The 15,013-nt window shown below is 37.1% G+C and overlaps 3 protein-coding genes across 25 annotated transcripts; 2 read left to right on the top strand and 1 right to left on the bottom strand.

Moving 5' to 3' along the window:
* The first annotated feature begins 547 nt into the window (after positions 1–547).
* LOC149267415 (uncharacterized protein C24B11.05-like) lies at positions 548–4,788 on the top strand. Of its 9 annotated transcripts, none has more exons than XM_089432561.1 (10): positions 548–849; positions 1,011–1,126; positions 1,298–1,392; positions 1,533–1,598; positions 1,724–1,821; positions 1,983–2,026; positions 2,347–2,434; positions 2,814–2,873; positions 2,946–3,011; positions 3,343–4,227. In XM_089432561.1, the coding sequence occupies exons 3-10, from the start codon at positions 1,344–1,346 to the stop codon at positions 3,523–3,525; spliced, it is 654 nt and encodes a 217-aa protein (XP_089288687.1). In that variant the 5' UTR covers positions 548–849; positions 1,011–1,126; positions 1,298–1,343; the 3' UTR covers positions 3,526–4,227. The 9 variants fall into 9 exon arrangements, with proteins under 9 accessions (XP_089288687.1, XP_089288698.1, XP_089288666.1 ...); XM_089432540.1 differs by having other exon boundaries at positions 551–869; positions 2,649–2,873; XM_089432548.1 differs by having other exon boundaries at positions 551–869; positions 1,021–1,126; positions 2,649–2,873.
* Positions 4,789–4,833: 45 nt separating this feature from the next.
* Positions 4,834–9,952, top strand: LOC149267416 (uncharacterized protein C24B11.05-like). Of its 13 annotated transcripts, none has more exons than XR_016260872.1 (11): positions 4,841–5,261; positions 5,423–5,538; positions 5,708–5,802; positions 5,943–6,008; positions 6,134–6,231; positions 6,393–6,436; positions 6,757–6,844; positions 7,059–7,283; positions 7,356–7,421; positions 9,004–9,125; positions 9,337–9,952. XR_016260872.1 is itself a non-coding variant. In XM_089432618.1 (10 exons), the coding sequence occupies exons 3-10, from the start codon at positions 5,754–5,756 to the stop codon at positions 7,933–7,935; spliced, it is 819 nt and encodes a 272-aa protein (XP_089288744.1). In that variant the 5' UTR covers positions 4,836–5,281; positions 5,423–5,538; positions 5,708–5,753; the 3' UTR covers positions 7,936–9,062. The 13 variants fall into 13 exon arrangements, 6 of the variants coding, with proteins under 6 accessions (XP_089288772.1, XP_089288744.1, XP_089288749.1 ...); XR_016260881.1 differs by having other exon boundaries at positions 9,446–9,952; XR_016260876.1 differs by having other exon boundaries at positions 9,449–9,952.
* A 983-nt stretch (positions 9,953–10,935) lies between these two features.
* On the bottom strand, positions 10,936–13,919 carry LOC149267417 (pentatricopeptide repeat-containing protein At4g02750-like). Of its 3 annotated transcripts, none has more exons than XM_089432594.1 (2): positions 11,870–13,919; positions 10,936–11,649 (listed from the first exon to the last, which is right to left on the bottom strand). In XM_089432594.1, the coding sequence occupies exons 1-2, from the start codon at positions 12,950–12,952 to the stop codon at positions 11,599–11,601; spliced, it is 1,134 nt and encodes a 377-aa protein (XP_089288720.1). In that variant the 5' UTR covers positions 12,953–13,919; the 3' UTR covers positions 10,936–11,598. The 3 variants fall into 3 exon arrangements, with proteins under 3 accessions (XP_089288720.1, XP_089288715.1, XP_089288711.1); XM_089432589.1 differs by having other exon boundaries at positions 10,936–11,735; XM_089432585.1 differs by having other exon boundaries at positions 11,736–13,919.
* Between the last annotated feature and the right edge of the window lie 1,094 nt (positions 13,920–15,013).

Genomic DNA, 15,013 nt, shown 5'->3' on the forward strand with positions numbered 1-15,013 from the left:
TTTAAATTGAAGGATGGTAGACAGGGGATGAAATGGAACTATTTCCCCAACCTTGAAAGGATCTATGTGAATCCCTTCATTAGATACTATGAATCCCAATAATCGATTGGACGTGATAGCGAAAACACATTTATTCGGATTCAACCAAATTTTATAATGACAACATCGTTAAAAAATCAATCGAAGATGATGAGGATGATCAATTCTATTTCATGAATGAGCAACTGGGTCATCCAAAGAAGCTAATACGATATCTTTGATATCATGGAAAGAATAGGACATCGCCCGCTGAAAAGTTGTCTCGCCATTTTTAGGAACAAAAGGAATCTTTTTGTATGCAAAGGTACCACCGGGGTAGATAAAAGTTGTCTTATTCTGATCTTTATGATGGATAATAATTACGCCGTAAGGCGTTTCCCTCTGAGATCAACTTCCCTCTCTGCCTACCTGTCATCTTCTAAGCCACAGGATTATATGTTAGACGATTGCAACCATTTCAGCCGTTGATCAGGGTTGCCCAAACGGTTTGGGCGTTTCATCGAATAGTTTCATCCGGGCAGCAGGGTTTGTACCTTAGATCAAACGCTTGCCCTCGCTCTGGATTTGGTTTCATCGCTCTGGATTTGGTTTCAGGCTCCCTGTTCTTGCCGGTCTTCGTATTTTTCCTCTGGGTAATTATTCCACTGGATCATAGGCTGCTGGATCATGCCATCAAAGGCGGCGCCATCAGATGCGATGTGCAGCAGATCAGGTCTCTGAATGCGAGTGCAGGAACAGAGCTTTCCAGGGAGACTCCAGAGGTTGGGAGCACTGATCAACTAAAAATAGCCCTAAAAAATTCCTTACAAGGTTAGCTTATTCTTACATGGGTATGTTATGCTTTCTGTTATTGAATTTGGGGTCCTTATTGCATTTTGGATGATAACAGTAATTCAGAGCTGAAGGATTTAAGCCTTTTCTGAAAGTAAATTGCTGATTGCCCGTTTGGGTTTTGTGAATGTCAATGCAAGGCCTGAACAGGGGTGTTTTCGGCGTTCCAGTGGCTAAAAGGAACGAAATAGAGAAGCTTCTAATGCTGCTTGAAGAACAAAACCCTGTACACAATCCTACTGAAAATCTCCAAATGGTAAATGCGTTTGTATTTCAGTGTGACACCTTCATTTCACATGAATCTAGTTGCAGGATTCCACGTCGATTCCTTCACCGCGTAGCCTCCGACCAACCATGCCTGCAACTTGAATTCTCTCTATATATATATATCTATAACTTCTTTGCATATTCAATGTGGTTTTCGTAGGCTCAGTGCAAATATCCATTGCCTCTGTAATTGCGAATTCTGTGATATGAATATGATGGAACAATCAACAACTCAATTCGATTGTCTGCTCTTCGGTACTTTTGGCATGAATTCAGAAGAAATCCTGGATTCTGTTTCAATTTGAACTTTTCGCATATCTTTAATTGCATTTATCATGAATATTTTGCCAGAAATTCCAAAGTTATTTTGACGCTCTGTTTTATTTTTGTCACAGATTTGGATGATACTCTGTATCCTTCCAGTACAGGCATTGCCACAGCCTGCCGCAAGAATATTGATGGTGTGCTGTGAATTATGTCCCGTATTAAGTTTTACATACAGATTATTTTTTCCTTCCTCTATTAGAATTCAATTAGTTTTTTCTCCCTGGGTGTTGTTTCATGGATTTGATTAATGTTGTTCCAGAGTTTCTTGCACAAGTTTTCGGATTCAGCAGAGAAATTGTTTCCAGCCTCCGTACAGAATTTTATAAAACCAATGGGAGCACTCTGGCTGGGCTGAGAGTAAGATTTCCCGCCTTCCATATTCAATCTGCAAGAAAAAATCAATTCTTATTCACTCCCCTTTAAGCATCACCATGTGACAACTTCATAGAGCAGAACAGAGGTATCATTGCTTGGAGGATTTAGGCTGTTTGACTGTGACTAATAACTGTTGTTTAAAGTTGCAGAAACTGGGTTATGAGGTTGATGCAGATGAATATCACAGGTGCAATTCTATTTTGTTTGTGCTGTGAATGATTGTTTCTGTCACATTTTTCCTTTCCTACAATGAGCAAAAAAGAAAATCAATATAGAGTGCTGTGAGAGACCTATTTCAGAAAAATAGAAATAGCTTTTCAGCTTTTGTATTTAATTTTCCATGACATTCATGCTTAAATTGTATCACTAAGCATCATGGCTTAGTGAGGAGATTCACCTCTATTTCTCCCCTGAGATAATTGAAATTTATCTGGCTAGGTGCATATGCTTTATTGGCATTTTATCAAAAGGAAAATCTTATACATGTGTAATTTTCATAATTTCTAGATTTGTGCATGGGAACTTGCCATATGAAGTCATTGAACCAGACCCTGCACTGAGAAGCGTTTTGATGAGCATGCCTCAAAGGAAATTGGTAAGTATTTGGTAATGAGTTGCATAAATTCAATTTTTAGGTCAACTTCAATAGAATTTAAAGCCTTACAAGCACAAACACAATTCTATAAGGTTGCTTCCCCTGTGGATAGTTGAAAGAGATCATGAAAAATACAATAGTTGGCATTATTTCTCTAAGAATAAAATGAAATGAATGCAACCATAACTATTGTTTGGAGATATCTTATGTGCAGATATTTACAAATTCAGATAAGACTCATGCATGTAAAGTCCTAAAAAGACTAGGCTTGGAAGACTGTTTTGAGGATGTCATATGTTTTGAGAGCCTTAATATGGCTTATCCTTTTAATCAACAAACTGATGAATGCAAACCCAATACTTCTCCTGTTTTTATCAAGCCCTCAATTGAAGCCATGAAGCGTGCACTCACAATTGCAAATGCAGATCCACCAAGAATAGTAAGTTTCCAGCGTTTGTCTTTAATTTGTTTACATATTTTTACAGTGATCCTTCTTCGAACTCTTCTGCAGCTCTTCTTTGATGACAATGTCCGAAACATAGCAGGAGCAAAAGCAACAGGCCTTAATACAGTTCTGGTAAGCCCTCAAATGACCCTCAGAAATTACTAGTGCATGTCATAATTTTATCAAATTGCAGGAAACTTTATAATTCTTTGTGACATAGTGGGAAAGGTTTAAGATGGAATTTATTCGTTACAGAAAAATAGTGGGGGAAAGAGAGTTCTGTGTTGTAAATTGTGAAAATTGTTTTAATAGTTTTGACCATTGGACTCGAAAACTCCTGTTCGTAGTCAAATTTCTTTTGAATCTGAGAGAAGTAAAAAGATTACTTGAAAGTCTAGATTATCATTCTTGGTGGCTTGATATTTATTGGTTTCTTACTTAATTTGGTATGTTGTTTGGGAAGGTGGGCAGCTCTGTAAAATCTGAGGAAGCTGATTATTCCCTAGAAAGTATTCATAATGTGAGGGAGGCAATTCCTGAAATTTGGAAGGAGACAACCAAATACATGGGCCATGATAGAGATGACAACTTTGACTTTTCAATTGTTAATGTGAATTCCATTGAAGAAACTCCTATTGAGGGTTAACTAGCCATTCTGAAAAAATTTATCATTGAATGGAAAATGATAAAATATTCACATTTAAATAAGCTTGTAGAGTTTGTTAATTTCTACATTCAGGTCACTTGGATTGAATCCCACAACGGTTTCACAATCAAATGACCTTCTACTATGATCACTTATTGTACAAGTATGATCTAGGAAGCAATTCTCTTTGATACATTTGCAGATTTTTATGGGTCTTCTTGCAGAACCCAAAGGGCTTTAAACGCTTGTTCAATTCTGTGGCCAAGGAATCCACTACCATTGCTTCCAATTCCTTCTGCATGGACATAAAGTGTGCCCTTTCTGCCATGTTGCTAAGAACTACTGGATAAAAATGCCAAACCACAACACTGAGGGCCTGCATGCTGGTTAAACTTAAAAGCCTGAGGAAAGGTAGAGATTTGGCTGACAAGACTTCTTTGGAGACAATCAATTGTGAAAATGACCATCCAATTAATGAGAGAGAAATTTTCTACTTGAGTTCAACCCAGATTAATTCCCTTTCCCTTGCAAAGGAATGCTGATCTAGAAAGCATCAACAAAATACAAATGAGAGGAGAAGGAAACAATCAAAATCCAGCAGTGCTTGGAATGCAATCCGTCATTTGCAAGGGAAGCAATAATGCTTTTCTTCAGATTGTAGGTTGCTGAGAAGAAGAGAGCAATAACATTTATTTTTGCAGATTCTGCACTTCTTTCATCCTATTAAAGCAGCAAAAAAATTAATTATCGTTTTACATTTTAAGAATAAGATATTTGGAACCCTTTCATATGATAGGTGTAATGTCTTTCAACATGCATTGGGGTTTGTAAGTTTGAGAAATTTCAATGGGCATATGCTAAAATCGGATCCTCTGTTTATTCTGATAACTAGATAAATATGTGTATGCTATTTCTAAACAAAGACAGAATTTAATACTTACAATTACCATCGTTCTTTGGTTTTGAACTCTTATCAAAGGAAAATTCAATCAATCCATATTCCTCGATCCCACTAAATCTTGTTTTAGATGTTGAGGATTGCTAATTTATTTGTTTTCACAATTGCAGCTGTAAATGCTGATGGCTTCTTAGCACGGGATATAACATTCGAAAATGCAGCAGGGCCAGGTAGTCAACAAGCGGTAGCCCTAAGAGTAGATAGTAATCACTCTGCCTTCTACATAGGAAAGGTTATTTCATTAACATTTAAAGTAGTAGCACATGATATTAATCAAAATTCAACAATTGCATTCACACTTATATAGTTTTTTAATGTTGTTTTGAATGAAAATACCAACTTCCCTCTCTGCCTACCTGTCATCTTCTAAGCCACAGGATTATATGTTAGACGATTGCAACCATTTCAGCCGTTGATCGGGGTTGCCCAAACGGTTTGGGCGTTTCATCGAATAGTTTCATCCGGGCAGCAGGGTTTGTACCTCAGATCAAACGCTTGCCCTCGCTCTGGATTTGGTTTCATCGCTCTGGATTTGGTTTCATCGCTCTGGATTTGGTTTCAGGCTCCCTGTTCTTGCCGGTCTTCGTATTTTTCCTCTGGGTAATTATTCCACTGGATCATAGGCTGCTGGATCATGCCATCAAAGGCGGCGCCATCAGATGCGATGTGCAGCAGATCAGGTCTCTGAATGCGAGTGCAGGAACAGAGCTTTCCAGGGAGACTCCAGAGGTTGGGAGCACTGATCAACTAAAAATAGCCCTAAAAAATTCCTTACAAGGTTAGCTTATTCTTACATGGGTATGTTATGCTTTCTGTTATTGAATTTGGGGTCCTTATTGCATTTTGGATGATAACAGTAATTCGGAGCTGAAGGATTTAAGCCTTTTCTGAAAGTAAATTGCTGATTGCCCGTTTGGGTTTTGTGAATGTCAATGCAAGGCCTGAACAGGGGTGTTTTCGGCGTTCCAGTGGCTAAAAGGAACGAAATAGAGAAGCTTCTAATGCTGCTTGAAGAACAAAACCCTGTACACAATCCTACTGAAAATCTCCAAATGGTAAATGCGTTTGTATTTCAGTGTGACACCTTCATTTCACATGAATCTAGTTGCAGGATTCCACGTCGATTCCTTCACCGCGTAGCCTCCGACCAACCATGCCTGCAACTTGAATTCTCTCTATATATATATCTATAACTTCTTTGCATATTCAATGTGGTTTTCGTAGGCTCAGTGCAAATATCCATTGCCTCTGTAATTGCGAATTCTGTGATATGAATATGATGGAACAATCAACAACTCAATTCGATTGTCTGCTCTTCGGTACTTTTGGCATGAATTTAGAAGAAATCCTGGATTCTGTTTCAATTTGAACTTTTCGCATATCTTTAATTGCATTTATCATGAATATTTTGCCAGAAATTCCAAAGTTATTTTGACGCTCTGTTTTATTTTTGTCACAGATTTGGATGATACTCTGTATCCTTCCAGTACAGGCATTGCCACAGCCTGCCGCAAGAATATTGATGGTGTGCTGTGAATTATGTCCCGTATTAAGTTTTACATACAGATTATTTTTTCCTTCCTCTATTAGAATTCAATTAGTTTTTTCTCCCTGGGTGTTGTTTCATGGATTTGATTAATGTTGTTCCAGAGTTTCTTGCACAAGTTTTCGGATTCAGCAGAGAAATTATTTCCAGCCTCCGTACAGAATTTTATAAAACCAATGGGAGCACTCTGGCTGGGCTGAGAGTAAGATTTCCCGCCTTCCATATTCAATCTGCAAGAAAAAATCAATTCTTATTCACTCCCCTTTAAGCATCACCATGTGACAACTTCATAGAGCAGAACAGAGGTATCATTGCTTGGAGGATTTAGGCTGTTTGACTGTGACTAATAACTGTTGTTTAAAGTTGCAGAAACTGGGTTATGAGGTTGATGCAGATGAATATCACAGGTGCAATTCTATTTTGTTTGTGCTGTGAATGATTGTTTCTGTCACATTTTTCCTTTCCTACAATGAGCAAAAAAGAAAATCAATATAGAGTGCTGTGAGAGACCTATTTCAGAAAAATAGAAATAGCTTTTCAGCTTTTGTATTTAATTTTCCATGACATTCATGCTTAAATTGTATCACTAAGCATCATGGCTTAGTGAGGAGATTCACCTCTATTTCTCCCCTGAGATAATTGAAATTTATCTGGCTAGGTGCATATGCTTTATTGGCATTTTATCAAAAGGAAAATCTTATACATGTGTAATTTTCATAATTTCTAGATTTGTGCATGGGAACTTGCCATATGAAGTCATTGAACCAGACCCTGCACTGAGAAGCGTTTTGATGAGCATGCCTCAAAGGAAATTGGTAAGTATTTGGTAATGAGTTGCATAAATTCAATTTTTAGGTCAACTTCAATAGAATTTAAAGCCTTACAAGCACAAACACAATTCTATAAGGTTGCTTCCCCTGTGGATAGTTGAAAGAGATCATGAAAAATACAATAGTTGGCATTATTTCTCTAAGAATAAAATGAAATGAATGCAACCATAACTATTGTTTGGAGATATCTTATGTGCAGATATTTACAAATTCAGATAAGACTCATGCATGTAAAGTCCTAAAAAGACTAGGCTTGGAAGACTGTTTTGAGGATGTCATATGTTTTGAGAGCCTTAATATGGCTTATCCTTTTAATCAACAAACTGATGAATGCAAACCCAATACTTCTCCTGTTTTTATCAAGCCCTCAATTGAAGCCATGAAGCATGCACTCACAATTGCAAATGCAGATCCACCAAGAACAGTAAGTTTCCAGCGTTTGTCTTTAATTTGTTTACATATTTTTACAGTGATCCTTCTTCGAACTCTTCTGCAGCTCTTCTTTGATGACAATGTCCGAAACATAGCAGGAGCAAAAGCAACAGGCCTTAATACAGTTCTGGTAAGCCCTCAAATGACCCTCAGAAATTACTAGTGCATGTCATAATTTTATCAAATTGCAGGAAACTTTATAATTCTTTGTGACATAGTGGGAAAGGTTTAAGATGGAATTTATTCGTTACAGAAAAATAGTGGGGGAAAGAGAGTTCTGTGTTGTAAATTGTGAAAATTGTTTTAATAGTTTTGACCATTGGACTCGAAAACTCCTGTTCGTAGTCAAATTTCTTTTGAATCTGAGAGAAGTAAAAAGATTACTTGAAAGTCTAGATTATCATTCTTGGTGGCTTGATATTTATTGGTTTCTTACTTAATTTGGTATGTTGTTTGGGAAGGTGGGCAGCTCTGTAAAATCTGAGGAAGCTGATTATTCCCTAGAAAGTATTCATAATGTGAGGGAGGCAATTCCTGAAATTTGGAAGGAGACAACCAAATACATGGGCCATGATAGAGATGACAACTTTGACTTTTCAATTGTTAATGTGAATTCCATTGAAGAAACTCCTATTGAGGGTTAACTAGCCATTCTGAAAAAATTTATCATTGAATGGAAAATGATAAAATATTCACATTTAAATAAGCTTGTAGAGTTTGTTAATTTCTACATTCAGGTCACTTGGATTGAATCCCACAACGGTTTCACAATCAAATGACCTTCTACTATGATCACTTATTGTACAAGTATGATCTAGGAAGCAATTCTCTTTGATACATTTGCAGATTTTTATGGGTCTTCTTGCAGAACCCAAAGGGCTTTAAACGCTTGTTCAATTCTGTGGCCAAGGAATCCACTACCATTGCTTCCAATTCCTTCTGCATGGACATAAAGTGTGCCCTTTCTGCCATGTTGCTAAGAACTACTGGATAAAAATGCCAAACCACAACACTGAGGGCCTGCATGCTGGTTAAACTTAAAAGCCTGAGGAAAGGTAGAGATTTGGCTGACAAGACTTCTTTGGAGACAATCAATTGTGAAAATGACCATCCAATTAATGAGAGAGAAATTTTCTACTTGAGTTCAACCCAGATTAATTCCCTTTCCCTTGCAAAGGAATGCTGGTCTAGAAAGCATCAACAAAATACAAATGAGAGGAGAAGGAAACAATCAAAATCCAGCAGTGCTTGGAATGCAATCCGTCATTTGCAAGGGAAGCAATAATGCTTTTCTTCAGATTGTAGGTTGCTGAGAAGAAGAGAGCAATAACATTTATTTTTGCAGATTCTGCACTTCTTTCATCCTATTAAAGCAGCAAAAAAATTAATTATCGTTTTACATTTTAAGAATAAGATATTTGGAACCCTTTCATATGATAGGTGTAATGTCTTTCAACATGCATTGGGGTTTGTAAGTTTGAGAAATTTCAATGGGCATATGCTAAAATCAGATCCTCTGTTTATTCTGATAACTAGATAAATATGTGTATGCTATTTCTAAACAAAGACGGAATTTAATACTTACAATTACCATTGTTCTTTGGTTTTGAACTCTTATCAAAGGAAAATTCAATCAATCCATATTCCTCGATCCCACTAAATCTTGTTTTAGATGTTGAGGATTGCTAATTTATTTGTTTTCACAATTGCAGCTGTAAATGCTGATGGCTTCTTAGCACGGGATATAACATTCGAAAATGCAGCAGGGCCAGGTAGTCAACAAGCGGTAGCCCTAAGAGTAGATAGTAATCACTCTGCCTTCTACATAGGAAAGGTTATTTCATTAACATTTAAAGTAGTAGCACATGATATTAATCAAAATTCAACAATTGCATTCACACTTATATAGTTTTTTAATGTTGTTTTGAATGAAAATACTAAGTTTTCATGGTTTCTTCATAAATAAGTGTAATTTGCACAAATTCATGGTTACGTTTCTGTGTTATATGAAAGCTCAATCTATTCTATTTTGAATTTGGAATCAGGAGCCAAGTCGGCACTTCTAATGCCAACTTCAATGGACATGCACAAACTATGAAAGTTGAAGAAAGCTATATAACTTCCGAGGTGGGTGTTCTTGTTTTTGTGATGCAGCAGAAAAGGAGCAGAAAAGGATCAATCCAGAAACCAAAAAGACTCAACAACACTGCAGAATACCAACTTCAATGGACATGCACAAACTATGAAAGTTGAAGAAAGCTATATAACTTCCGAGGTGGGTGTTCTTGTTTCTGTGATGCAGCAGAAAAGGAGCAGAAAAGGATCAATCCAGAAACCAAAAAGACTCAACAACACTGCAGCTGCTTGTTCCCAAATAGGGGGCTTATCTCCAAATTTTGTTTTCCCTTTCATCCATTTCTCTTCTCTAATTGCAGGGGTGTCACTAAACTGAACAAGGTACTCAATTTATATCGTGTTAAGAGGAGCCATTCTTTATTTATTTGTGGGATCGAACATATGACCTTTCCCCAATAAATAACTTATCCTGCCTGGCTTATCAGTTATCAGTCATAGTTAAGACCGATTTTATGAGTTTATGAAACATCGTTCAGATGAATTTTTAGGAGTATTACATAATGTGCAAATTTTGCATTGCAGTCACACTTCGTGTTTTTTAATCTTTCCTGTGAATTGGATCTGAATCACATTGAAACAAGTACAACAGGGGTTGTATTTAAAACCAATAAGATTCACTTAAACAAAACTCAGAGAATATGTCAAGCATCAATAGTTCTAGTTTTCTTATCAAATTTCAAAATAGAACAAATTTTACCACAAGAGAGCTCATTCCAAATTGATATGGTTCAGAAAAGGGCACGCCATCCCATCCCTCTTCCCATCCCTTCCCTTTCCATTTGAGCAAAACAAAGATATATTTTTATATCATCTGTGGCCATGCATTTTTTACCACAAGAAAGCTCATTCCAAATTGATATGGTTCAAAAAAGGGCACACCATCCCATTCCTTCCCTTTCCCTCCGAGCAAAACAAAGATATATTTTTATATCATCTGTGGCCTTGCATTTTTTCACAGCTTCTCTGATGCAAACAATACATAGAATATAACAGATGGACAGTTCTCATGCCTCTAATCTTAAGAAAATATTTCTACCGTAACAAGTATCACTCCATGAATATGGTGGAGAAGCAATTAATTTTTTCATTTGTTCACCCATCAAAATCAGTTTGTAATGACATTCCACGTTGCAGAATGCTTTGTCACCTCTGCATTAATCAGCAAACAGAGAATGAGATTAGCTCTTGAGAATTGGAAATTATAATCAATTCAAGGTGAATTTCAAAGATTAAAGAAAATTCTAACATAAAAACCATGTTGTGATCATTATAACAAACCTATACATGTAGATGTCCTTCCAATGGTTCAATTGTCGGTTGCAAAGAAAGCATGCTCTGAGAAAATGGGCAACATGAAACACTTCAACATTTGAATTGTTGAATTGCTTTGAGATGGGGTGGCTAACATCCCATACTCCATGTTCATGTTGTTTCCAAACAGGGCATTGCACAGTTTCACACTTGATAACCGTCAAGAGCCATCGGTAAGAGTAATCCCTGACTGTGCATTTAAGAAAAGTGTAGAACATTATACCTGTGGGTTAAACCGAGTTCAGGCAGGCCAGACCCTTGCTTACCCGGGAAAGATCACAAACCATATTCTTGTAAATAGCAAGTTTAAGGGAACCAAATCCATGGTGGTTGTCAAGATAACTAACATAGAATAACAACATAGCAAGAAAATCGTCATTCACTACACACTGAATTTAAAATAAATCCTTATGGTCACGGTATGGGTATAAGCATAAGGAGAACTAAGTTCCATTACACACAGAAATCACGGTATGGATATAAGTAGAAGGAGAACTAAGTTCCATTACATACATAAAATTGAAAGACATTCTGAAAATATAGAATAACAACATAACAAGAAAAATCGTCATTCATTACACACTGAATTTAAAATAAATCCTTATAGTCATGGTATGGGTATAAGCAGAAGAAGAACTAAGTTCCATTACATCCAGAAAATTGAAAAACAATATGAAAATATCAATCGCATTGTCTAAACTAAAAAAGCTAGGAAACTGTAGTAATCATTCTCCTTGACTAGACTATTAAGAAGAAATTAGAGCAGTTAAAACTACCTAAACGTCGTTGAAGTAGCCATAGCTAAATCTGAAACCCTCCTCCGAGAAACTCTTCCGTAGAAATTAAATAGGGTCCATGCATTAATAACAAAAAAATAAATAAGCCGCAGACTTGGTGGAACATTTGTCAACCTGGAAAAAGAAAGGAAGCACTTGGTTATTTAGGGGAAGATAATTTCAAACCACCTTCGAACTGTGATTGAGAACCATTCACTCACCTGTGAACAAGAAAACAAGACGGGTCTCATAAGACCTAGATAACTCATAGCAAAAAGGGGAGAAGAACCACTTTCAACCAAGAGAGCAATCGCAAGAGGAAGATGAGATGATGAACCCTCGTGGAGTCAATTACCCGCCAGACGAGGATTATTGCAGAGACAAGAAATGAGCAAGGTTTCCGCTCCTGTAAGCCAAGGGAGAGGTCGAGGATTGGTATCCTCACTCCAGAAGCTGGGTAATGGATCGTTCTTTGCTTCAGAAGGTGTCGCATTAGCTGAACCTTAGCTAGACTTTTCCCTGCTTTCAGGGCGGACAACATGTCAGGCATATATCCTGCCTCCTTCATCCGCTTAGACAAGTGATCCAGCATTGCATAAATTCTCTCTGACTGTGGGTGTGATCTATCTCCTACAATAAATTTGTGCACCACATTCTTGATTTCAATCCAACTACATCCAGGATTTTTCTTTACCTCCCTATCTTTCATCATTCTTCTCACCTTTGCAACATCATCCCACTTGCCTGCAGTAGCATAAATATTTGACAGCAAGACATAGGAAGCTGCATTTTGAGGTTCCAAATCAAAAAGGTGTTCTGCTGCACGTCTACCTATATCAAGGTTTCCATGGACTCTGCAAGCACTAAGCAAGGCCTTCCACAGAATAGCATCAGGCTCATAAGGGATGGAGTTGATAAGGTCCTCTGCTTCATCCAAGTGCCTTGAACGACCAAGAATATCTACCATGCAGACATAGTGCTCCACTCTTGGTCTAATACCATGATGCTGACTCATGGATAAGAAATAGTGCCAGCCTTTGTCCACTAGGCCTGTATGACTACATGCAGCCAGAACACCAAGAAATGTAACGTGATTTGGAGTCAAGCCTGCTTGTTGCATTTCTTCAAAGAGTAGTAATGCCTCCCTGCCATGTCCATGCTGAGCATATGCTGATATAATTGTGGTCCATAAGACCGTGTCAGGTTTGTAAATTTTATCAAATGATAGCCGTGCATCATCTAGGTTCCCATCTAGGTTCCCACATTTAGCATACATATCAACTATGGCACTTCTCACAAAAACATCTGACTCAATCCCACTTTGATTATTTGAGCATGAACCTGTTTGCCCTGTTCCAAGGTTGCTAGGCCAGCACATGAACTTAACACAACCAATTAACCAATTCTTTGTTCCTATGTAGCATCCTTGCTTTGACATAAGTTGGACATAGATGAGGACTTACACCGACATTCCATATTCAACAGCTCTACTTAGACATTGACATAACTCATATAGACATCTCTATGATTGGGACTCAGCAACAGACAAACTCTGCTGTCAACTCAGCAGCTTATGAAATGGCCAAAGTCTTCTTAAAAATTTCAATATTTCTACAGTTGAGGATTGTAGCAAAGCTCAGGGATCAAACTTAACTCCATGCTTATGAGGCATCCGCGTTCTCACAGTTACTTGCAGCTCATTCTCAGTTTTAATGGGAAGGTGATATATGGTGTATTATTGTTGTAGTGGCAGGGGATGGATTTTAATTGTTGGTTGGACCAAAAGAAATTGATGCAAATCAATATTAACTAGTTATTGATAATTTTGCCCACTGAGTTCCTTGAGGTCGAGTATAATGCTTTCCTTGCTTATCAAAGAGTATTGATTCTTTTCAATAGGAGTAGCATGTGAGTATCAGTTTTATAAAGAAGATTCTTTTTATTATTAATAAAAATATAGATAGTTAGTTTCATTTTAAAGGGTTATAAATATGAGTTATAAATACAAGACTTAAAAGGTTGTAAATATTTCAAGGGTTGTAAATATGAGTTATTAATTGTTTTTACTCAAAACATGATAAATAGCAATTTAGCAATTTCTTTTTAGTTGAGTGACTCAAATTCATGTTTCTTTAGGTTGACGGTAAACCCACTAAAGTGGAAAAAATTGTGATTCCAATAATTAGAGGAATTGTCATCATGGGGTGATAAGAAATTTAATATTCCAAGAAGAGGAGGTAGTAGTAGATTCTAAATAAATTAGCAATGCAATAACATAAATGTTTGCAACAAATTTAAAGAGATCCACCTTGTTGAATAATGCACACACTACATGGATAATGGATTTCCGCACTTTATGCCTTACGGCGTTTTCTTTGCAACATCTGGTGCAAATGCTAGTTTTATTATAACCCCAGAAACCATCCATGAAGGATAAAATCTCATTTCCTGCACATTCATTGATAATCTGATTAATTAAAGGTGTGGGGAAATTATACTTGGATAAGCCTTATTTAAATCTGTAAATTCTATGCATACGTGGACCGTGCCTTGTTTTGTATCAACTAATATTGAATTTGATACCCACTCAATCAACATAATGGGGCATATGAACCCTACCTTAAGCAACTTCTCAACCTTGAATTTGATAGCTGCTACTTTCCTAGGGTTTACCGGTCGAAGTATTTTCCTTATAGGATTCACATTCGCGTAATTCTTTATCTCTTGCTAAACTATTGATGGATCAATTCCATGCATTTCCTCATAAGACCAAGCCCACACATCACGAAAATATTTAGAAATATTGGTATAAATTTTAATTTCTTCAGGGGAGCATTCGGCTCCAATGAAAACATTCTCAATTATATTGGGATCCCTGGAGATGTTCACTCGAATTGTTTTCGAAATGATAGATATGTTACCTTCGACAGAAATATTTGTTGGAGCGAAAGGGTTTAAAATTGTGTGAAGACCACCAATTGACAAAGGGCTAGACAAACATGATTCTACTTCATGAAATTCTAGGATAAAATATGACCGATGATGCAAATCATCCCACGGTCTTTCTATACCCGCCATTGCTTCTAGGATTGCTTCCTTAGATGGTAAAATAGTGTCAAGGCCGCCCATAGAAGAAGTAGAGTCAAGAGTCCAAGTAGGAGTCACATCTCCATCCAAATCCCCCAGTGAAAGAGGAGTAGGATCAAAATCTGCAGTCTTAACTATAAATTGGTAAGCAATATTAGTTGCAGACATGGGGTATGCCATTCCACCCACTTTCCCTTATTCTAATGTGGTTGTGGAAGAGGGTAAGGGCCAAGTATATTAAAAATAATGATTTTGGAAGAACTCTCTTCGAGAAGGGGCCTTGGATGATGAAATGGAATTTATTCGAGTAATAGAAGAAGGAAGATCAAAAGTATCCATTAATGAGGAATACACTCTGAGTCATAAATTCTCAATAGAGTACTTGGAATTCTTCAACAATGGAATGGTAGAA

This window comes from Pinus tabuliformis, chromosome 6 (genome assembly GCF_031772625.1).
Source record: "Pinus tabuliformis cultivar Carrire ecotype Pingquan chromosome 6, CPIR1, whole genome shotgun sequence".
In the NCBI taxonomy this organism is placed as follows: domain Eukaryota; kingdom Viridiplantae; phylum Streptophyta; class Pinopsida; order Pinales; family Pinaceae; genus Pinus; species Pinus tabuliformis.